Source organism: Acromyrmex echinatior, chromosome 1 (genome assembly GCF_024713525.1).
Source record: "Acromyrmex echinatior isolate Ae372 chromosome 1, ASM2471352v2, whole genome shotgun sequence".
In the NCBI taxonomy this organism is placed as follows: Eukaryota; Metazoa; Arthropoda; class Insecta; order Hymenoptera; family Formicidae; genus Acromyrmex; species Acromyrmex echinatior.
Window position 1 is genome coordinate 8185951 of NC_141852.1, and position 26075 is coordinate 8212025.

A 26075-nucleotide genomic window follows, 5' to 3' on the forward strand; every position below is an offset into this window, starting at 1 on the left:
CGATCGCCCGTAATGGAATCGCCAGGTTTCAGCAGCTCATAGTAAACAACACTCTTTTGGTCCCACCAGATACAGAGCATGATCTTCGAACCATGAATGTTCGACTTTGGTGTTGATGTTGAGGTCGATGGCAACGATTGACCGGGCTTAGCGTAGTATTTTTTTCTTCTTGGGGTTGTCATAGAATATCCATTTCTCATCTCCAGTCACAATCCGATGCAAAAAACCTTTTCTTTGTTGTCTTTGAATCAGCTGTTCGTAAGTGAAAAATCGCCTTTCAACGTCTCTCGGTTTCAGTTCATAAGGTATCCAATTTCCTTGTTTTTGAATTATTCCTATGGCTCTCATTCATGCAGAAACGGCTTGTTGAGTTACTCCCAATGATTCTGCAAGCTCCTCTTGCGTTTGACTCTGATCTTCTTCGAGTAATGCCTCTAATTCTTTGTCTTCGAATTTTTTTGGCTGTCCAGAGCGAGGCTTGTCTTCAACGCTGAAATCTCCATCCTTGAAACGTCGAAATCATTCCCTACATGATTTATCAGTTGGAGCAGTGTCACCATAAACTTCGACAAGCATTCGATGAGCTTCAGCACTTTTCTTCCAATTAAAATAGAAAATTAGAACCTCCCGCAAATGCTGCTTGGTTAACACAAAATTCGACATTTCAAACACCACATAAAAATCAAGGTTTTTGTATGAAACTCAAAGCGATATAAACTGAATATTATTAGCAGATGTCTAATCTCTCTGAAAACGCCAAAATCAGTTGTCACTATGAACCATTCACAATCGGAGCCATTTTGGAAAACGGACCGAATTAATTTGTACTCCCAATATTTAAGAAAAAACACAATACATTTTTATTCTATAAAAAAAACATAAGTCTTTATCAACTCTGATTTTCACTGAGCTAATATTCATGTTAAAAAATAGTCTCGACAGTATTTTAATGTTTTTTGAGTTGCTGGTTATGAACGTGAAATCTGAAATCTAAAATTCAAAATGGCGGATCTAATATGACTGCCCGACATTGCGAAATTTAAACTTATACATTTAAACAGATTCGCAATCAGCGATCTGAGAAATCTTTGAGAAGCAATCTTTAGTCAAATTATTTTTAATTTTTGAATTCAGACTACAGATTCGTAATGAGCGACCTAAAATTCCCGAGAAGTAATTTTCATTTAGATTATTTTGAATTTCGCAATATCGGTTAGCCATATTGGATCCGCCATTTTGAATTTTGGAATTTAGATACCAGCGTTCGTAACCAGCGACCCAAAAAAACCATAAAATACTGTCGGAATTATTTTTTAACCTAAATATTAGGGCCATGAAAATACAATAGTGTTAAACATTCTCAAAGGATAGACACAACTTTGACCCTCTATATTTCGCAAACTAGTCATATGATCAACTTAAAAATTTTATGCGATTATTGTCTCATCATGTCTCACTAATCATTTGGCACAAAATTTGGTTCAAAAATCGAGGTCTAGAAAACGGGCAATTTTTGCGATGGCTCTGTAAATTAGAAAAGGTCATATCAATAGAAGATGTAAAAGCAGTGCGTATGCATGCTCTGTGAAAATGTGTCACACGAAGGTAACGAAATTTGCTTTTTAAAAGAATGTCCTCCGAGGTGTATACATTGCCTGGGCAATTACTTACCAATCTTATGGGAGTATCCGGAAATGATAAAATAGAAAATGATTTTAGTTTTGGCAGCAATGGAGAACATGTCCATGATGGAAGCCAAAAGAAGAATTACGTCAAGTTCAACAAATGATGGATTCAGCTCAGATCTTAGGATGGATTTCGCTAATTTTCCACATTTAAGGAATGGGAACCTGAAAAATACTAAAAATAATTTTCTCACGCAGGCCAATAAATTCAATCAGCGCTTAACAAAAATGATGTAAATGGATGACTCATACGTTGATATAGTTGAGGATAATAATGAACAAGTTTTATCTTATAAAAATGGTAACAGCAATCAGAGTAGTTTCTCCTATTACAAGCCTTAAACTATGAAATTGAAAAAGACATCTACCTTAGTAAGAAGAGATGAACTACAGCTAATGTCCAATGATAGAGCAGGATTATTCACAGATAATGGAGTAATTTTCGCAAAGGAAATCGGTATAGAAGATAAAGGGACATCATTTATATTATCTTCTTCTTTTTTCTTCTTAATAGCGCATCAAGTCAGATTTTATGTCTGGCTGTGTGTGCGTGTGCGTGCGTGCGTGCGTGCGTGCGTGCGTGCGTGCGTGCGTGCGTGCGTGCGTGCGTGCGTGCGTGCGTGCGTGCGTGCGTGCGTGCGTGCGTGCGTGCGTGCGTGCGTGCGTGTGTGTGTGTGTGTGTGTGTGTGTGTGTGTATGATTAGTATGATTAAAAATATAATTTCTCTTTTTAATAAAAAAAAACTTAAAATATTTTAGTCCATCAGCCAATGATAGTTTAGATTTATCGAATCAAAGACTCGATGATAAAGCTGGAGCTGAATTTGAAGAGCCAAGTAATGTGTGTCACTTTCAGATTTTTTGATGAAAAATGAAGAGAGATGGAGTTTGTGTGCTACAGTGGAATTGATGTAGCGTACGAAACAAATTTCCTTAAATCTTCTACAAAGTTATAGACTATAAAATCATGTTTTTGCAAGAGATAGTATTATTCCTAGATAGTTTATGTCATGTAAACAAGCATTAGAAAGGACAAGTCGAATAAGGAGAGAAAAGCATTAGTATGATCATTAACAAAAATGTTAAATATTGTCATGTCAGTTTTAGACATGACAATATTCAACTAATTTTAGAAATACAAAATTATTATTAATCTTAGGGATCAATGGTATGCTATAATTAACAGACATTCGAATTAAAAGATTCCATCACAATATATGTAAAAATGTAAGTAAAGCGAGTAAAGAAGCATAAGACTTTTTTCTGTAAAAATGAGATAACAAGCATGAACTGTGATTCATATATGCGCATCTGGGTCTTGTAAAGCTACTTGATTTCAGATACTGTTACATGCTTTAAGTTAAAAGATGAAAATGACATAGACTACACAGGTGAGAAGAAAGTGGTTCACTTGCACACTGTAGCAATTGTTCACTGCCAATCATAACGACTTTTGCGTAGATAAATTTTTTATTTTTTTATTTTTCTTTTTTATTATTTTATTTTTCTAGCACTGTGATTGGCTTGTGCACAATTGGCTTGTGTATAATTGATATATACGAGAGAAAGGCGATTTTAGATTATTATTGCATTTGTAAGTCAGACACAAGGATAGTATATAAGTACATGTGCACGCGTAGCCAGCGTGTTATGGCACTTAGGATATGCACGACATTAGCCCAATGTATCCCTTTTCGTTGTTATTAAACACAATAATAACAAATGCTATTTCAAGACCACAATAGAATCCGAATAATAAAAAAATAAATTAATAAACAATTGAAATAATTTATTTTTTATTAAATAACAGCGCGAGAATAGATGGTGGATAGCGTCCGAGTCTACCATGCTAGGGGACTCGAGTTCAATCCCCGACAGATCTACGAAATTTTCACACGCTCGTATCTCCTCTTTGGTGATCTGAAAAACTACCAAGAATATCTATTGCCAAGAAAACCTCTCAAACTGCTGTTCGAAACTGGCATCAAATTGTAGGTCCCGTATGTCTGTGTCAATCTTGCATGTCAATCTCGCACCACTGACATATGTAGGAGAAGTAGGCCCTATTCAGATAGGGAACGAGAAACCGAAAGGAGTCATTATAGAACTGGAGACAGATTAAATAACTGCATCGGAGCATTTATTTAACCATACATATACATGCACGCACACAGGCGTGGACGCACGTACACACGGGACCAGTTCTCTACCACGTTCATGTTAGTCCTATATTAAGAGTAAGAAATTATATATTCTATAAAAAAATATCGTTTTATATTATCGTTTTATATCGTGAGTTGAATACATATCTTTGATATTATGAGTGCGTTTCGATATTCACTGCCAATACTGAAAATCTATAGCTTACGTAACGTATACTGTACAGTTTCCGCATTGGCAGTGAATCGGAACGCACCCTACATTTATATGATCGTATTATATACAGGGTGTCATGAATATACGGTCCCACTCGTCCCGAGCAGGTAGAGTGGACTAAACTGAGTAGAAAAGTCCTCTATCATTTTGTAATGCTCGCAATAATTAACGAGATATTAACGTTTAAAGATAGCCGAATATGCACCGAATATGGTCCTCTCGACCAATTATTGCCGAAAGTACGGCCCACCGAGCGCGCGGGCCACGAGAAGCGGGACTTACCGTCGCGAGCATCTAAGCTCAAACGGCGCGGCGCGCCTGCTAGGCCATTCCTGCTCCTCGCGGCCCGCGCGCCGTGCGTTCGGTGGGCCGTACCTTTGACAATAGTAAGCCGTATATTCATGCCACCCTGTATATATATCTTAAAAATGTATTGGAGGCTTTGGTTCAGCCTGTAACAGCAATAATGATAATTATTTAATATATTGGCTAAGAATAAGTTATGGACGATCAAAAGAGCGGAACAAAGATCAATTTGTTTTAGGTTCCTGTGCATTGAGGCATTCCAAAGAATGAAAAGGCGGACAAACTTATCAAGGTTAGTATTAATAGTCAAGACTGAGCATGTATTTAAAATACTTTTATGTATTCGTAAGATAATTAATATATTTTGCATTTTACGGAGCATATAAAAGTGTTTTCTATTTCAGTATTAATAACAAAAGATTGAAAGTATTTTGTATTTTGTATTTTAAATATTAAGATAGACAATTAATCTTATATTATTTGAATTACAGAATACAAAGACTTTCATTTTTTTAAATACAAAATACGTAATACTTTTAATTCTGCTGAAATACAAAATACACTTGTATTGCAAAAACAATGTTTTAATATATAAAAATATTTCAAATACATACTTAGTACTCAATGGCCTTAAACTTTATTTCAAGTTTCGTTTATGGATTTTTCAGCAGAATTTAACAGCAAGAGAAAATTTGAAAGGAATGCGCTCAATCTAAGAAGTAACAATACGCAGAATTATATTATAAGGAAGCAATCAAGCCGTATCAAATAAAAGCCTTGAAAAGAGAAGAAATTGTGATGATTAACCGTATACGCAGCAATCACTACAACTTGAATTTCAGTTTATTCAGAAAAAGTATTATAGATTCTCCGAACTATCCTTGCGAAGGAGCAAGTCTGTTGTATTGTCATCTGTACAGGCACAATAGACAAATAATATCAGAAAATATATATAATATGAGAAATTCTCTGAATCTTCAAATAATATTCTCTATGTTCAAAGATCCCTCTTCCCAAAAGTATGTTGATTCCTATTTGCGGTGTTGTTTAAGTCAATCAATCAATATCCAGATTTGAATCCAACTGACTGGTCGCTGGCGCCTCTCTCTCCTCGGGGGAGAGAGTGCGCAAAGCAAGCGGGTGATCGGAGTTCAGGCTCCACAGAGATATAGAGTATAATATCTAAATCAGTTTTGTATTTGACCGTATTATCGGCAATTGGTTGACAGGTGCTATTTTATTTTAGAAGAAAAAGAAAGTGGAAATCAGTAGTAATTACATAACGCTGATAAGTAAAGCGAAACTTTAAATGAAGCGAAACTGAAAATTTGATGTTACTTCGTAATTAAAAAATTATATTTATAATTATATTTTTTAAATAATTAAATTAAATTTAAAAAAAAATTTTTATAAAATTTTGCCCAAATTAAATTTACCATTTCTTATTTTTTATCTCATTCAAATAAAGCATTATTATCGAGTTTATTTTACGAGTCAAGTTTTATAAAAATCGAGCGAACAGTTTGCAAAATAAAAAAGGGATGACCCCAAATGGGATCGGTCTACAAAGAGTTAATTTATGTATTTTGCGAAGTTCGTAAAAGTTTTAAGATTTGACAGTGCTCTATTTGTATTCGTATAGCTCCGTATCCATGTGTAAAAATTAGTCAGAGATCATTATCTAAAATATCAATTTAAAAAAAATAGAATCTTCAAGCCTTAAAATAATGAATCATCTCATTATGATTATTTTTAACGAGTTATTATGATTTAAATATAGTTAATGACTATGTTTAGATTACAGACTATGTTTAGATGGTTACCTACGAGTATTAATGAGCGTGTTGAAATGCGCACTCATCAGTGCTTACTAATATTACCGCATGCGTGACTGATGGGCATTTAACATAGTCTATAACTGACATTTAACATAGTCTATAACATAGTCTATAACTGACCATATTTAAACATTTACTATCATAAAAATTACGACTTAAAATAAAAATTTACAAATAATGTTTTTATTTAATTTTTCAAGAACTTTCTTGCTATATATAGTATCTAGAATTGCAAATTTTGAGATATCTTGTATGGTGCTTTGTCTCTTCTCTACGTATTTTTCCAAATACTCAAACAAATGCATTCATACAAAAAATTTTTTAAATAAAATTCCAGTAATATATTAATAATTGTATCTAGAATATCAAGAATTGATGTACTATATGTTTCTAAAATCATAAGTACATTTAAAATATTGATTTAATATGAATCATAAAAAATTTTTATTACGGAAGAATTATATTTTTAGTAATATATACAACGTAAGTCTGATAAAAAAATTCATCACGTTTTTTCCGAAAACAATTAGAAATAAGGGGAAGGTACCTATTATCAAAATAGTATTATAGAATAAGTAGGACCTACTTTAATGACTTTGAGTCCTGAACTTTAACGTCCTTGTTTTTTTTACTACAAATAAAAAAGATTTTTTTTCAATGGGAAGTGTTATTTTTTTAATCATTGTACCACTAGTACTCAATCAGTCGAATATCTTATATTAGAATATTTCTTCGAAAACTCAACTATTTTCGGGATATAAACTAAAAGAAGTCAGATTATAAATTTGAAACAAATTTTTTTACTATTGCAATAAATCTGAAATATTCGAACATTTCACCAAAATGTTCACCATGTTGATCTAAACATGCTTATAGTCTTTGTTGGAAGCTCGCTTAAACTTTTTAGAAACTCTTGAAAATAAAAAAAAATGAAATATACTTTTTATTATATTTTTTGGAATAGTAAGATGTTAAAAGTAAAAAGTGAGAGAGCAGTTAGCTTACTTTCAACGTCCTACCTATTCCGGAAAACATAAAAAAAATAAAAAATATTTTTCGTGCAATTATTAAAAAATTAAAAAAATCCAAGCAAGCTTTTCACGAAGACTACAGGCATGTTTCAACATGGAGAACATTTTGAATATTTATTGCAATAATAAACAAATTTGTTTATTATTGCAATAAATGTTTCAAACTTGTAGTTTGATTTCTTTTAGCTTATGTCCTGAAAATTCTTGAAAAAATATTCTAATGCAAAGCTATTCAGTTGACTGAGTACTATCAAATAAAATAACTAAAAATTACCTTTTCCCATTACAAAAAATCTTTTTTTATGGTAGTAAAAAAATCTCATATAAAATTACTCAAGATCATCAAAGTATGTCTCTCTACTCATTCTACAGTGATAATAGATGTCTTTCCCTTATTTCTAACTGTTAAAAAAAAAATGTAAAGAACTTTTTATCAGATTCACTATATAACTAGAATATGTTTTAACAATGTTCCATATAGATATCTTATTCTTACAAAGGATACGTTCCACTTAACGTTCGCAACGCTCGCATGTATCATCTCATCCTTATTTAATATTTGATGACAAGAAGGATGAAACAATTCTCGCGAACGTTGCGAACATTAAGTGGAACTCATGTAAAGTGTGATAAGCTAATAACTCGAAAAATGTGAAAAATATAGAAAAACATTTCAGTCAAAAATGAAACGGTTGAAAGGAGAATTTTACGTTGTTTTTTTTTAGAGACGCCAAAAAGATACAAAAGTCACTATCGCTTTTTTAATAGATTTAAATTATTTTCTTTACATAATATGATTAGTCTAATTATTTTATATACAAGGTGTCCTCAAATAATCGCCAAATATTTCATGGGCAGGTAGAGCGGACTAAACTGAGTCCTAATCGAAAAGTTCTCTACCATTTTGCAATTTTCGCAATAGTTAACAAGATATTAATTATCAATACATATGTAGAATAAATTATATACAGGATGTCCCAAAATAATCGCCAAATATTTTATGGGCAGATAGAGCGGACTAAATTAAGTCGAAAAGTCTTCTACTATTTTGCAATTTTCGCAATTGTTAACCAGATATTAATTATTAAAAATTGTCGAAAATTGGTTTTCAATAATTTTTTATTCAAATACTATCAACTTTACAGAAAAATTGCAAGAAACAAAAATTGTTTATTTTCTTCTCATAGAGCTCTAAAAATTTTTTTAGAATTTTTTATCAATTTTTTAGTACTGCGTTTTCTTATTTCTATCAACTTGAGAAAATACGGTATCAAAAAATTTTGAAAAAATTCTTTGAGAGTTTTATGAGAAGACAACTAACAATTTTTGTCTTTTGCAGTTTTTCTGTAAAGTTGATAGTATTTGAGTAAAAATTATTGAAGACCAATTTTCGACAATTTTTAATAATTAATATCTGGTTAACAATTGCGAAATAGTAGAGGACTTTTCGACTTAATTTAGTCCGCTCTATATAATATTTGACGATTATTTTGGGACATCCTGTATATAATTTATTCTATATATGTATTGATAAAAGTATTAAGGTAGAAGTATAAAAAAGCCAATAGTTTTCGAGATATTTTATACTATATTATGGCACATATTGACATATATTGACATAAAATATTAAAGAAAGAATTTTATTGGAGCGATGTGAATATACAACTAATGGGAAATAAAAGTCTTTTAACAGTCGAAACTGGATCTTAAGTCCTTAAATAATTCGATCTCATACGTCACATAAAAATTGCGCGCCAAATTGATTTTTCAGACTTTTAAAACGCAATTCGACAAAACTGTAGTGGTAACATAATAATTTGATGGCATTTTGGAAAGATCTTAATAATGCTGATAAATTTAATTATTAAAATCTATAAATAATTTTATTCCGAAAAACATTACATGGTACCGAGATTCAAACCCAGATCTACCTCTTGCTGGATGGGCATACTCATAATCAGACTATTGAGGCCTTAGGTAATGCAAATCAATTAATCAAATTATCATATTACTACGAATTATTATATTAGTTCTGTCGGGATTGCATTTTAAAAATGTTTGAAAAATTAATTTGGCGTGCAATTTTCATAATAACATATAAATAATGAATTATTTAAGCATTTAAAATCCAGCTTTGATCGTTAAAAAGTTTTTATTTTCCTATTAGTAAACATAAAATATTAAATATCTCGTAAACAATTAATTTTATTATAATCGTACCTTGATACTTTTGTAAATAGAATAATGAAAAGAATCAATTGATGTAAAGAAAACACATAGTTGTTTATTTTAAAAAATTATCCATTTTACTTATATACTTTTTAAAGCATCTTATATGTTTTCCTTATCAATTAATTCATCTCATTATTCTGTTTATTTTTATATGTAGAATATAATTAGAGGAATACATAAAGCTGATCAGACAATTAAATACCAACAATAAGATCAGAATTAAAACAAAGAATGCACTAACAGCAGAAATGCTAATAACAATAGGGATCCGACAAGGAGATAGCTTTAGTCCAATCCTTTAAACTTTAACATTGTGATAAATGAGGTAGTACAAATGAAGAAAATGGACAGAGGATTTAAAAAATAAGGCAGACAACCGGTAAAATAATATGTTATACTGATGATGCTATTCTAATGGCCTAAAGACGAACTGCAACATTTGCTGTATAGGTTCACTAAGGCTTTAAAGGAGCTTAATATAGAAATCTCGATTGAAAAAATTAAATCTGTGGTGATATTTAAAGAACTCGAAGTAAATTAGTGATATACGACAGCATTATTAAATAAGTGATGAGTTTTAAGGGTAAAAGTACCGATTAGGGAATTAAGCTCCAATGACCTTGATCTTGATATATGTTGTCAAGGTCATGGCCTTGAATGACTTCTAATAGTTCTTAATTGTCGCTGTTATTCGTTAAAAAGTTAACAATCAAAGTTGGTAATTATTTCACTACTTTGCGTGAGAAGGGTGGCTCTAGACAAGGAGGAGGTATGGGGTGAACTGATTAGGAGAGTCAATTACACGAAGCGAAATCCATCTCACCTTTCCCTGCTTAGAAGCGCGTCACTTTCCATACGAAAGGCTTACCCTACCTTTCTTCCTGCTTAGAGGCGTACGATTTTCTAGGCAGGGGGATTATAATGTAGACCTCGCTTTATGTGGAAAGTGCGGGGGGGGGGAGGAAGATGGGACGCATCTCGTTTCGTGTGAAAAGTTGAACGTTCTTAAGCAGGGGGAGGTGTAGGGTATTACTTAATATTAAATATAGCAGAAATGTGACGTTATTTCTTAAACTTATTTTGTTACCTAACGAGAATGGATTGAAATGGATTAAAATGGATTCAGATTTTCAGAAATACGGATTCATGAATGTTAAAATGAATCCTTTTCAATCCTGAATTCCAATGCATTTTTATTCATTTATAGGAATTGCATAAAGCAAATGTCTATGTCTTTTCAATTCTGAATTTTTATTCATTTATAGAAATTACAGTATATCATACAGGCATAGTATATCTCTATGCCTTTCGATCTAAAAATATTAGCATTTTCTGTGCATCGTGAATACTATTCAGTTCAGAATTATGAATAGAAAGTACAGTTTTTTTTTAATTCAGTTAAATTCGAAAATAATATCAACAATTTCTGTGCAACGTGAATACTACTCAATTCAATATTCTGAATATGAAATGCAATTTTTCAATCTAATTGAATAAAAACAATTTTTATTTAAAAATGGACCATAAATGCTACTTAAATTATTCAAAATTATAAGTAGGAAATTTTTCGTTTTAATCCAAATAAGTTCAAAAATGTTGTAATGTAAAAATAATTGAGCTATGTTCTTTTGTTTCTCTTTGATTAGAAGTAAAATGAATGATCAATGTGAATACTCACAAACCAAGTCGAACACAACCCGAATAGAATATTAGACTAATCATGGTGCGCGATATTGGCCAAACGAGATTAGATTATCCGATATTTACCCAATGTTGTCTCATAGTAATGTAAATTATGTATTTATATTTTATTGTACCTGTTAAATTATGATATTTTTATTATATCTATATAATTTTGTGCACTGATTTAGCTGGTTGTAATTGAAGTACAGAATGAATAACACATTTACCAATTGAAGAAATAGTGTGTATAACGGGTAACGTAGAAAACTCATCATCCAGAAGTCCCAGGTTCGAATCTCATTAAGGTGCGTTTTTTAATACCAATTTGAAGTAGTTAATTTCAGGTATAATTATTATAAATGTCTTAGGAATCAAATTTGTAATCCTTAAATATGAATGTTTTTTTTCGAATATTAAACTAGTGTCATCTCGGATCCAATCCATTTCAATCCATTTAATCCATTTTCATAAATTTAAAGTACGCATTAAAAAAATTTTAATCCATTTTAATCCATTCTCGTTTGCTGAGTAATAACTTTTTAATCGAATAACGAGCGACGGCTAAAACCTGTTTGGAGGCCACTCAAGGTCATTGCAATTTGGTCTCCTAATCGGTACTTCAGCTTCGCATTGGTACAAAAATATAACGCATATACTAAAATATGTGTAAAAACCATGTACAAATGTAAATTATCTAATAACATGTCTGCAGATGATCTTCCAGCAAACGAGAATGAATTGAAATGAATTGAAATGGATTCAGATTTTCAGAAATATTGATTCACGAATGTTTTTAAAATGAATGTTTTTCAATCCTGAATGCATTTTTATTCATTTATAGGAATTGCATAGAGCATATCTCTATGCCTTTCAATCTAAAAATAATATTAGCTTTTTCTGTGCACACACAACACATTGTGAATACTGTTCAATTCAAAATTTTGAATAGGAAATGCAGTTTTTCAATCCAATTGCATCTAATTGCATTTAATTGAATCCAATTAAATTCAAAAAAAGTGTTCACTATTTAAAATATGCATTCGGATAGAAAAAAATTTCAATCCATTTTAATCCATTCTTGTTTGCTGGGCTGTGATTCGGTTATATAGGATGTCTCTAACTTATGGAATTGCCTGTCATTAGCAGGTAGAACGGACTGAACTGAGTCGAAAAGTCCTTTACTATTTTGTAATTTTCGCAATAGGAGATATTAATTTCTAAAGATAATTGAATAAGCACGTATTCGCGCGGATTTCCGCCAAGTATACACCCATTGGTGAGAATTTGACCTCTGTTTCGAAGGAAAGTTCAGAAAGCAGAAGAAACAGGACACAATCTAATAGAAGAGGAAGAAGAAGAAGAAAAAGAATTAGAGAAACCATATTATATAAAAAAAGATTATATAATTTTATTTAAAAAGTGAAGGTGACCCTCTTTCTGGTGTCTCCATACAAAAAAATAACATAATCAAAATACGTCCCCTTCGAAACGGTCTTTGTCTGTAACATTTTTCAGTTTTTTCTGAGTGATTGACTTGTCACACTTTATATGGATCGCCAGATAGCAGCTGGTATGTTGCTTGTATGTTGCTTGTTAAGTATGTGTTACTACCAGAATTGCAGCAACTGAGTCATTTATTAGCAACTTGATGTATCCACGATATGACAACATTACTATTTTGTGCGATTTTGCTGAGACATACTTTGCTATCTGGGTTATCATGTATAATTATTTTACCTATATATCCTATCTTGCACCAAGGAATCCATTATAGTTCCGTCTATCTCGCCGAAGAATTTTCCGGTATGCTCATGACGTTCACTTATAATAATAAATCCATTGTTATCTAGAATGTAACAATCGAGTTCCTCCGAGGCGCAATTCTTTTTACATCCTGTCATTCCGGTACACTAAAATAACGGATTTACTCATATTTTACGTGATAATTATGCGTAAAAAAAAAAATACGTTTACTTACTGTCGAAGTAATGTTCACAAAATGAGTTGCCAAAGATGAGTGTTGGAATTGCAAACCTACTACTACTGCAGGAGCTTTGTGACCTTTTCCGATGAATACAGCATGGGTGGCAGTGACGAGTGGATCGGTCGTATCGGCTAATAATTCAAAAATCATATAAATAATTGATACAACATCAATACGCAGCGACGTCAGTCAGTTAGTTAATTAGTTACATCAAAGTGAGAAAGGAAATCTTTGGGAAATCTAGGATTATGTGCACGAGTTCTATATATTTGATTACACATATGGCTCACGCATAAAAAAACAAAGAAGAAAGTTTATCAATCATATTATTCATATTGGCATAAAACTTATTTTAAATTATGATATCTATAAAGCATTTCGGTAAAAAACAAAGGACCTAGCCGATTAAACATATAAAAAGTGTCTCCAAATCAAATCCAATTTTGAATATGTCATTGTTAAGCTCGATAAAAGATTATTTTACATCACATTTCAATCTGTTAAACCTATCCATGAGTTATAATTAATTATAAAGTTAAAAATAAAGTATAAAGTAAAAAACGTCAATTTCAATTTTTTTTATTTTCCTACCGTGTAAATTAAAAAATCTGAAAAAATTTGACACTTTTTAGCATATTACGTTAAAAAAAATTTTTTTTAGATTTTTGACCAAAAATTTGAATTAAAAAAAATGAAAAAAATTTTTAATGAATGTTTTTTATTAAAAATATTTGAAGACTGTTTTAAAAAAATTATGGTGAATTAATCATTCCATGATAAATGAAATATGTCATATTCAGATTTTTTAAAAGTGTAGAGCATTGTTTCAAAAATTGAAAACCAGTTTTTTAATATTCTTTATTTGTATTTTCCTAGCAGAATTATATTTAATATAATACTATTATGTTTAAATATACATTATTATAATTATACATACATTATTTTGAAATATTTTATACAATATGGGATGTGTATTCAAAAGTAACCGATTTTTAAAATGAAATTATAGTATAAGGAAAAAAAATATATATTTAATTTTTTTGATATTTAATTATTATAGTAATGTCGTATGCATAAAAAAATTTTTGTGTGTCTCAGTTAATACGTTTTTTTTTGTTGAAACTATTTTGGGGGCCACAAAGAATATTCGAAAATTGAAAATAAGAGCTTTAATTTTTACAAATGTTTTAAACAATTTTATTATTTTTTTTATCCAACTTTTGTTTATTTACAAATGGTATGCAAGAAATGTTAAAGCTAGGAGCTTTCCATCAAGGAGCTTTCCAATGCATTTAAGCGATACGCATCGACACAGTGTCGGACAGTGTTTTCCAATAACGATACAACACAACATAAGTTTACACAGTCAAAAGGGGACTCTGTCGATGCGAGTCACCTAAAAGCCTTGATTGATGAAAAGCTCCCATAAATTTATGTTAAAATACGTATATTTACCTGCGTCAAATGGTACGCTGAAAACGAAGCTTTCCGGTTCTATGGAATGTTGATCTACTGCGCGTTTGTACCATGATGAATCCATGGCTCTTGCATGTCTTTCGGCAAATCGCCTGTACAATTAATTTTGCAAGATTAGATAATAAAATCATAAACATCCATCGTTTTCCAAAATTTTTGATTTAACATTAAACAAATACTATTTTCCGTATGCATAATTCTCAGCATTTATCTGACAGTCTTATTGTTAAAAATAGGCTCACGGTTCCTCGGTGTTTCCGTCATTCTGTTGATGTTCATGCCATCGCAGGAGTCCGCTCCTGGTCGCGATAAAGCTCCTGGTGACGCCGAATCTACCCTTGCCCTGACTGCAATTGCAAAACAAGTTATGTAAACTGTATTCTCAGCGGAACAGCAAATACGCCATTATTTGGTACGCAATTATTTGCATATTCAATAGCTGAATTGCAAATCAAACTAATTGCTTTAATCGTGGCACATGGAGCGATTTCTGATTAATAGTTTTGAGCTTGCAACTTCTCTTTCGTCGATTAAAATACGAGGAACCAAGTGCGAGATGAAATAAAGCCGCGAAAACGCAGATTTGACGTAGCCGGACATTCGAGGGTCTTACATTAACGTATACTTATTAATTTTGGTACTTTATAAGTTTGATAATCTGAATTGGAGGCAACGATATATTTAAATATATACAACGATATACATATTTTAATACGCAACAAAAAATATATATTTTTTTTAATTTGCGTTCAATAATCACAACGTTAATTGTATTGTATATATAGAGTGTCTGATACACGACAGTAGAATCAAAAAAGAAAGTAATTCCTTAATGAAAATTCGAAATACACATACATACTAGCTTGATCAAAAAGTTTCCGGAATTCATTCAGAAAATTCAAAATACAAGTTTATTCATCAAAAGTGATATTGTCCCCTTCAAAGTACTCTCCAGCGACTGCAACACACTTATGCCAGCGCTTGATCCAGCTCTCGAAACATTTCTGGAACTCTATTATTGGTATAGCCATCAGAGCCGTCTTCGATTTTTCCATTACCTCCTTTCGGCTGTTAAAACGCGTTCCCCGCAGTGGTTTTTTGACTCGATCGAACAGAAAAAAATCGCAGGGAGCCATATCGGGTGAATTCGATGGCTGTTGGATGGTATTCATTTTGTTCTTGATCAAAAATTCACGGATAATGATGGCACTGTGCGACGGTGCGTTATCATGGTGCAAAATCCACGAGTTGTTTACCTACAAATCCTTTCTTTTTTGGCGAATTGCTTCACGCAAACGTCTCATAACGCCCAAATAATACTCCTTATTAACTGTCTGACCTTCTGACAAAAATTCGTGATGTACAATACCGTTGTAATCCATGAAAACCGTGAGCATCGCTTTCTTTTTCGACTGATTCCTCGACGGATTCACGACCACTTCTGAAGCGTTCATGCCACTCGTAAACGGTTGTTTTCTTTAGAACATCACTGCCGAAACAGTTTCCCAACATTTCCAAGGTTTTCGCACCATTGAATCCATTTTTAACGCAAAATTTAATACAAACTCGTTGTTGTAAATTCAACTCCATTTTTAAAACTGTCAAAAATCGAAAACACGCGCAGAGGTAGATGTACTCAAGACGGCGTAATTTTTACAAATGTCAAGCTATGGCGATAAAATTTGATGGAAATGTCAATGATAGATGTGGCAACCTAGCCAAAAAAAAGAACTCAAATCAGCTGACTCAGAGCATCACCTGGTGGTCTCTTCCGGAAACTTTTTGATCAAGCTGGTATACATATATAGAGGGTGGCATGAATATACGGCCCCACTCGTCCCGAGCAGGTAGAGTGGACTAAACTGAATAGAAAAGTCCTCTACCATTTTGTAATGCTCGCAATAATTAACGAAATATTAACGTTTAAAAATAGCCGAATGTGCACATCCTCCCGACCTATTATTGCCGAAGTACGGCCCACCGAGCGCGCGGAACCGCGAGAAACGGGGCTTACCGTCACGAGCATCTAAGCTCAAAGGGCGCGGCGCGCCTACTAGGCCATTCCCGCTCTTCGCGGCCCGCGCGCCGTGCGCTCGGTGGGCCGTACCTTTGACAATAGTAAGTCGAGCGGACGCGCGTATTCGGCTATTTTTAAACGTTAATATCTCGTTAATTATTGCGAGCATTACAAAATGGTAGAGGACTTTTCTACTCAATTTAGTCCACTCTACCTGCTCGGGACGAGTGGGGCCGTATATTCATGACACCTTGTGTATATATATATATATAAATTTTTTACATCAGTCACATTTTTTATATGTTGTCTTTATAGTGTTTTCCTTACATTATAAGATTATTTTTTTGTCTCGGTGGTAACATCATAATTTCATTTCGAGCTTAATTCGTTGCCGGTAATCAAAATAGCTAACTTGATACAATTGTTCTAATTCGCTTGTTCTTGTCTTACTTTTATTCTCGATAAATGATGACCTAACTGAGAACATTACATATTTTTAACATCATAAATCGATTCTTTACGAAAATAAATTAATGTAACTTTAAAGATCTGATTACAGATGGTGATTCAAAAATCATGTTTTTATTTTGTTTTTTGTTTGGACTAATCATATAAAAAATAAAGTATTATTCACATTCTAGGCCTATTCACAAGCCTGCTATGAATGTATAACATAACAAGAATGTACAAAATAACAAAGAAAATAATGGTGCAAAGAAAAATAAAAAATGAAAAATACAAAAAAAAATAGAGACACAGAGAAAAAATAGAAACGAAAAAATGTAAATCAATATAATAATAATGAAATTGCAATAATAAAAATTATAATAATGATAATTACGAATAGTAAAAAAAAGAGAAAACTAAACAATAAGAGCAAAAATTATTAAAAAATGGACTTAAAAAGGAGTTAAAAAGGGGATCGAATTGCATTGAATGAACTTAAGTATCTAATGAATTCTTATCTTTTTTCTGTCTGTTTTAAAATCTTTCTGAAAATAAGGCGGGTACTCGGTAGAGTCAATCGGCTGCCAAGCGTTCACTTTACTTCGTATAACTATGAAGATTACACATTTTTCTTTATTGATATTAGAATTTAGATATTCATAATCTTATCTAATTTTATTAAGGTTATAGATGTGTAGCAAATTAAAAAATACAATAGCTTCTTCAACATTATATAAAATTTTTGTTTAAAAAGATGAATAATTAATGTTTTTGTTAGAAAAACACATCTTAATAATAAAATTAAAATGCAAAATTATTTAACAAAAATACTGCAATAATAAACAATAATAGCATTTACTTAATTATTGCACGAAATTTGAAAGTTATTATTTCGTTACTTCGTTACTCGTTACTTTAGTTCTTTCAGTGAGTAACGCGTAATGCCGACAAGTTACTTTTCAAAGTAACTTTTCCAGCTTTAGCACAACCTTAACATTGAGTTAGTTAGTGTTACCGTCATAAAAAATTGCAACGTTATTATCAAATTGCTTATTATAAAAAGTAATGACACAGAAACGAGAAAATAACTTTTAACAATCTTGAGAAATAGACATTATTTTATTTTTCATGAAACTATGCATATATGCAATGTATAGATAAATATAAAAATTATGTCTCCAGCTTCTTGAAAAATTTTGCTTTTTCTTTTGTTGTAATTTACGAAAAAATTAAAAGTAGAAAATATTTTCTAAATTGATAAAGTAATATTAAACAGTAATTAAGTATTATTTTAGAAATTGAAATTAATCGGATAAATTGTGTTTTATTCGTTTTCGTAGCCATCATTTCCAAAAATAATATTTTGAGAAAAATGTTTTTGAAATTTTGAAGCATAAAATAATAATTCCAAATTTCGATAGTCCTCAAATTTCGAATCGAACGTACGCCAAACGATGTTATATGATGAGACAATAATCTCAGAAAAAAAATTCAAGTTGAGCATAGGATTAATTTTAGACATACAAGAAGTCAAAATGATGAAATTAATACTATTTTCAATATTATTTAAGATACAAAAAGAAAATTAATACTTCCTTGAACTCTTTTCTTCATTGGGCACATTCAGCAGATTCAACAATGAAGTAAACGAGAATGGATTGAAAATGGATTCAGATTTTCAGAAATATTGATTCACAAATGTTAAAATGATGCTTTTCAATCCTGAATGCATTTTTAGGAATTTCATTTATAGGAATTGCATGAAGCATATCTCTATGCCTTTCAATCTAAAAATAATATTAGCTTTTTCTGTGCACAACACACACACACACACACAGTGAATGTGTGAATACTGTTCAATTCAAAATTTTGTGTGTGTGAATAGGAAATGCAGTTTTTAAATCTAATTACATTCAATTGAATCTAATTGAATCCAATTGAATCCAATTAAATCCAAAGAAAATATTCGCTATATATATTTAAAATACGCATTCGGATAGAAAAAAATTTCAATTTTAATCCATTCTCGTTTGCTGGGATAACAGTGTATGGTTTAAAATTTCATTATGCATCATTATGCTTTAAAAACATAAATTCTCTGCTAAAATAGTGAATTTGCATTTTAAAAGCAGTGAATTTATATTTTTAATGCAATGGACCACTACTGTGACAGATTTCCTAATTCGAATAATCGTCAACTTTAAGGATAATCTCGGTTTGTGGAGCAGAGCGACACTTTTTTCTTGTCAAATCTTTATTTTTACGCGAAAACACATCGATTCAATGTATTTTTATCAAAATTTGAGATGAGCGGGCTCTTCTTAATTAACATTTACTTTTGTCATTAATCGTACTATATAATCAAATTATATAGAACCAAAATGGCGGATGGGAATACCTACTTATCTAGTGCCTTACATCGAAGGAGCAAACGTGACGCTAATTTATGCATAAAAATACGCGTCGCTCCATCGATGTTCTGCAGAACATTGTGCGCGTTTGTAATCACGCGCGTCACTCATCTACAAGACTGTAATCAGCAGTAGTAATGAAAAAAAACGCGCGTATAACGCACGTATAATGCACGAAAATATAGCTCGTCGTTGAAGAAACGAAGCGTTTAAGAAACAGATCTTATTCGCATATTAATAGAGCGAAAGATACTCTTTGAGAAAGGATACAAGATTAAGTAGATCGAGGAGATATTTCGAATTTACCGTGTTCTTAATCGACAAAAATCACACGTGTACGAAATTCATCACTGCGTGATTTAGCACGGCAAAGTCATAAACAGTATCTTTTATGAGCAAGAATTAGCTCCTCAGCAAACGAATGGATTAAAAATGAATTGAAATTTTTTTCTATCCAAATGCGTATTTTATATATATATAAATAGCGAGTACTTTTTTTGGATTTAATTGGATTCAATTGGATTCAATTAGATTCAATTGGATGCAATTGGATTGAAACTGCATTTCCTATTCAAAATTTTGAATTGAATTCACAATGCAGAAAAAGCTAATATTATTTTTAGATTGAAAGACATAGAGATATGCTCTATGCAATTCCTATAAATGAATAAAAATGCATTCAGGATTGAAAAACATTCATTTTAACATTCGTGAACCAATATTTCTGAAAATCTAAATCCAATTTCAATTCATTTCAATGCATTCTCGTGCTGGATTGAGTTGAGAAAAATTTACGGGAAAAACAGTTCATCATCGATCGTGTGATAAAGAGTAAGGAGCGAAGTAATAAACAGGTGCTAGTCATGATTATCCCAGCAGTTTGATATTTAGATTCCGACTTCGAATTTAATTTCTTTTCACGATGGAGTGGAGGGAGTTTGTTTTGATGCTCCATAGTTGCTCATTTAGGGGCAACACTAGGCTGCATTCGATTTGGATGCTTTCAACGCTTTCAGCATTTCTATCTTTATTTTACATTTAATGAACAATAAAGACAGAATGATGATTATAAGCGCTTAAAGCATGTGAGCGTCCAAACCGAACGCATCTTTAATACTGATGGGAATAGAGAGAAAGGTAAAGGTTCTTGTACCGTACACAATAGTTGCTTTCATATGTAAGAAATTTAAGAGAAAATAGATACAACAGAGAAGCGTATCGATTCTTTCGGGACGAGTGCCAATGGCGATGGCCAATGTAACATAAACTCTACGTAGCGACGATCGTCGTTGACCGATAGAAATCGCGTGTTGCGAACTCAGCGCCGTAAAACAGCAGTGTTCGAAAGATCTGATCACCGGTACAAGGGCAATCCGATGATCAATGTTAACCTGGCCGATCCACCTTGCTATTGAATTCGCAGTTGCACTGCAATCGAAAACTGCTGACTAATCGCCCAGTAACTGAGAGTGATAAGCAAACACCCGTGTCCTGTTGAGAGTTGAATTCTTTTTGACTATAGACGCCGTTCCTGTGTAGGATAGCACCTACGTTCACGTGACAGGACGGAATTCGGCGGGGATAAAGTCGAATTCGGAGCGCAATAGCGGTCCGCGAGATGGCGCCGCATTTCTCGCACCTGTGGCATTGCGAGCGTTGGTTGCGACGCTGTGAGCGTTAGTTGCGGCGCTGCGAGCATTAGCTGCGGCGTTGCGAGCGCCAGTTGCGGCGCTGCGTACGTCCGTCGCGGCGCTGAAGTTGATCCTTCTTTCCGGTTCTTCTTCCTTTCGCTCTCTTTGGTGTCATGGCGTGCCGCGTGCGGATCTCGTGTAAGTCTCTGCGGTAGTTAGTAAGTTAAGACTCGGAAGTTAAGGTTCCGAACCACTTTGTGTTCACTGCGAGATCGATACCGATCACCGTTCATGTCTTGTGATAATTGTTAACGTCGTTGGATAAATACTCAGTGTATATTTTTTTAATTTCCTGTATTGTAACTTCGCGATGCCGGTATCCGAGCCGTCTTACGCACGCAATCACGTCTCTATTTTTCTAATCTATATTTGTTAAATAATTAGTCAAGTTTGTATTAAACCGCCTTATGGCATAAGTCAGAATCAGCGAGTAGTGTTCATTCGCAACCTAACGATTTCCCGCCAATTGTCTTTCGCTGTTAGTTGGTAATCGCCAGTGCCCAGACACTCGGCGCTATATTGAGCGCCGCACCAATAGCCACAAAGTGGTGACCCCGACGTGATTGCGTAGCGTTCTCATGCGCGTTTAACCTCACGCGCGCGTCTTAACAAGCCACCGACTAGTGTGGCTAGTGACTCAAGCGATCCTCCTTTGGGCAATCAGGACAGCGGTGCATTGTCGCGTATAGTGGAAATGTCTGCGCTTACACGAGTCGGAATTAGATCCATGCCGTTTTGGAAGTCAAAACCAGACCTCTGGTTCGTACAAATGGAAACTCAATTCCTCACCGCAGGCATAACTGTAAATGAGACGAGATACAATTATGTGATACAGTACCTTGATGACCACTCTTTGACTGAAGCGATATCGTACTCAATCTGCCTGCGATAGATAGATACGCCACTCTCAAAAATAGGTTAGTGAAAAGCTTCGCGGATAGCGTTGAAAAGAAACTGCGTAGGTTATTAAACGAAGTTGACCGCCGCAATTGCTCCGTCAGATGCGAGATCTCGCAAAATGGCGTGTCAAAAGAGGTGCTCAAATCTTCATGGCTGCAGCGCCTACCACAACAAGTGCAGGCTATACTAACGGCTAGCAAGCACGAATTTGAAGAGCTATCGCAACTAGCGGACCGAATAACAGACGTGCTATCCTGGCGTTAACGCCGTCGCAATGGTTACGCCGACAAAAGCTAATTTAGTAGATTCGCAAATATCCGCGCTTCTAGACCGAGTGGAGAGATTGGAAACTCGTTTATCGCGCGACAGGTCACGGGCCTCGCAGAATCCTCGTCGCAGGAGCCGTTCAAGATCACAATCGGAGAACAAGCCGTGTTGGTATCATCGACGTTTTAGCGGAAAAGCCATCAAATGTACGCAATCCTGCAGTTGGAACCCGAAAACAGCAACGAAACAGAAAAACTAAAAGCTGAACTATCCCCGACGGCAGATAGTTTAGCCGTGGCGACTCGCCGTCTGATAGTCAGAAATCGTGTCACTGGCATCAAATTTCTGGTGGACACCGGAGCGGATATCTCAACCATCCCCACCTCAAGACGCGATCTTATTCATATTAGTAAACAAGTACTCTACGCCGCAAACGGAACGATTATTCCTACGTATGAACAAAAGTTACTCCAGCTCGATTTGGGATTCCATCGGTTTTTCAATGGCCTTTCGTAATCGCCGAAGTAGATACCTTCATTATCGGCTCGGATTTTCTGGCACGTTTCAACTTGCTGCTTGACATCCGGCACAAGCGTCTGATCGACGGCGACACATTCCTCAAAGTCTCTGCCCAGCTTGTCAGCAAAACCATTTCGCGGTTAACAGCGTTTGCCGACGACTGTCCATTCAAAGAGATTTTAAGCAAATTCCCAGAGATAACTAGGACGTCGATCACGTACAAACAAACTGCACACGGAGTGAAACATATAATCGAAACAACGGGTCCTCCTGTGTCAAACAAAGCCAAACGACTCTGTCCAGAAAAACTAAAAGCGACTAAACAAGAATTCGAGTACATGATACAAGAAGGCTTATGCAGGCCTTCCAAGAGCCCTTGGGCCAGTCCACTATATCTTGTGCAGAAGAAGAATAGCGATCCGTGCGGGGATTACCGCAAACTCAACGAGGTAACCGGACCGTTACTCGATTCCATTCCTGCAAGACAGCACACATTTCCTCCACGATAAAACCGTATTTTCCACAATAGATTTAGCGCATACCAGCAGATTCCAGTCCGTGAATCAGACATTCCGAAAACCGCCATTATCACACCATTCGGGCTTTTCGAATTCCCATACATGACTTTCGGACTTCGTAACGCAGCACAAACTTTTCAACGATTCATGGACCGGGTAACCGTAAGACTCGATTTCTGCTTCACTTACATCGATGATATTTTAATAGCTTCGCAGGACGAAACTCAGTACAAAGAGCACTTAAAGATTCTGTTCGGTAGACTTCAACAGCATGGAATCGCGATTAATCCGAATAAATGCGTGTTCGGGCAGAAGAGCATCAGCTTCCTAGAACATTCGATCAGCGCGGAAGGCATCAAACCTTTGCCCGAAAAAGTCCAAGCCATCGTCGATTTCCAGGAACCAGCTACGGTCAAAGGACTTCGACGCTTCCTAGGAATGCTCAACTTTTACAACCAATTTCTCAAAGATCTCGCAAGCATGCAAGCACCATTGCTAAAGGTAATCTCGGGACGTAAACGCAACAACAATGCGAAAATAGAATGGACTTCTGAGCTCAAACAATCCTTTCAACGAGTTAAGGAACATCTCGCTCAAGCCACCTCGCTCGCATTTCCAGACAGCAAGGCAACACTCTCGTTGCAAACAGACACCTCAGACAAAGCAATCGGCGCGCTATTGCAACAGTACAGCAATAGATTTTTACAACCACTCAGCTTCTTTTCAAGGAAACTCACACCTACACAAACAAAGTATAGTGCATATGATAGAGAATTATTAGCTATCTATATGGCTATCAAACATTTTCGATATATGTTAGAGGGACGAAATTTTCACGTTATCACGGATCATAAATTCCTCGTGTATGCATTCAAGAGGAAATTAGATCAAATGTCGCCAAAACAAACCGTCAACTACTCTTCATTTCGGAGTTCACAACCGATGTACGTCACGTTTCAAGCGCTGAAAACATTGTAGCAGATGCATTATCTCGCGCTGACATTATCGTGATGCCAACTAGTCTCGGTATGCAAGAGATCGCAGAAGTTCAAGCCTCGGATGATGAATTGCAACAACTGAAGCAATCTACATCAACGTCTTTGAAGCTCAAAAAGTTTACCTTATCGGAAACAGCATCCAATATTTACTGTGACAGAAAAAGAAATCAGACCTTACATTCTTGGACCATTACGAAGACGAGGTTTTTGACATGGTGCATCAAATGTCGCATCCAAGCGGCAGAGCAACTCACCAGTAAATTGCGCAAAAATTTGTATGGCCCTCCATAGCTAAGGACATTAAAAAGTGGGCCCGCACTTGTCTAGCATGCCAGCAATTTAAAATTCATCGGCATAACCATACCTCGCCTACCAAAATACCAGTACCAGATACTCGTTTCGAGCATGTACATATCGATATCGTCCGTCCTCTACCTCCATTCAAAAGTTTCAGGTATTTATTAACAATGATTGACTGATTTACTCGTTGGCCGAAGGCTATTCCATTACAAGATTGTATAGCAAACACGGTGGCGAAGATGTTTTTCACTCACTGGGTAGCCAAATTCGGAGCTCCACGCTTGATCACGACCGATCAAGGCTCGTAATTCGAAGCGCAGTTGTTCAACACATTAAAACTCATAGGTTTTAAACGTTGTCGGACAACTGCATACCATTCCGAATCTAATGGCATCATCGAACGATGGCATCGCTCTCTAAAAACAGCATTAATGTGCCACGGTGAAACTCAATGGACTGATACACTGCCAGTAGTATTACTCGGACTGAGAACTTGTCTCAAAGAGGATCTAAGCGCTTCTGTAGCGGAATTAGTGTACGGCACTACGTTCAAAGTACCGGGTGAATTTTTCTTCTTTGAAGAAATGCCGAGCGACCCACGAATTTTCGTCGAGGATTTTCATGTAATTATGCAAAAGTTGCGGCCTAGACCAACCTCTCACATTAGACCTAAGCTATTTTTCCATAAAGATTTGTATAACTCTCACGTCTTCTTCAAAGTAGAAGGCAACAGACGTCCTCTGGATCAACCATACACCAGACTGCATAAAGTATTAGAGCGCATTTCGGACAAAGTCTTTGCTATAGAAGTCGACGGCAAATGCATCAATGCCACTGTCGATAGACTTAAGCCCGCTTACGTACTAATCCAAGACTCAGAATCTACTCCGTCCACTGCGTCTCCGTCTTCAACTAACATTCCAGTGCAAGGTGAACCAAAGACATATCCTAGTCCAGCAACCAAGCGAAAGACTGTTAGTTTTAAGAATTAATTCGCGCAATGTTACGTTAAGCAAACGACCAATAAGTATAAGTGTCTGTTTGTTCCATTTAATTTTATTTTTTGTTATTTTCGTTCTAGCGATAATGTAACCAGTATTTTTTTCTTTAACGTTTACACTAGGAGGGGAGTACTGTGGCGTTGCGAGCGCCAGTTGCGGCGCTGCGTACGTCCGTCGCGACGCTGAAGTTGATCCTTCTTTCCGATTCTTCTTCCTTTCGCTCTCTTTGGTGTCATGGCATGCCGCGTGCAGACCTCGTGTAAGTCTCTACGGTAGTTAGTAAGTTAAGACTCGGAAGTTAAGGTTCCGAACCACTTTGTGTTCACTGTGAGATCGATACCGATCACCGTTCACGTCTTGTGATAATTGTTAACGTCGTCGGATAAATACTCAGT

The 26075-nt window shown here is 34.5% G+C and overlaps 1 protein-coding gene across 10 annotated transcripts in view; it reads right to left on the reverse strand.

The window, feature by feature from the left end:
- stol (voltage-dependent calcium channel subunit stolid) overlaps positions 1-26075 on the reverse strand; it is a 113775-nt gene that overhangs the window by 22396 nt on the left and 65304 nt on the right. For 8 of the 10 annotated variants that reach the window (XM_087409625.1, XM_087409613.1, XM_087409609.1 and 5 more), the window contains 4 exons: positions 14854-14958; positions 14591-14703; positions 13130-13266; positions 12889-13061 (listed from right to left, as the gene is read on the reverse strand). In XM_087409625.1, the coding sequence (XP_087265751.1) occupies positions 12889-13061; positions 13130-13266; positions 14591-14703; positions 14854-14958 (528 nt within the window). Of the gene's footprint in view, positions 1-1671; positions 1851-12342; positions 12651-12888; positions 13062-13129; positions 13267-14590; positions 14704-14853; positions 14959-26075 lie in introns of those variants that run through there. The other 2 variants (XM_087409631.1, XM_087409634.1) reach the window with 2 other exon arrangements.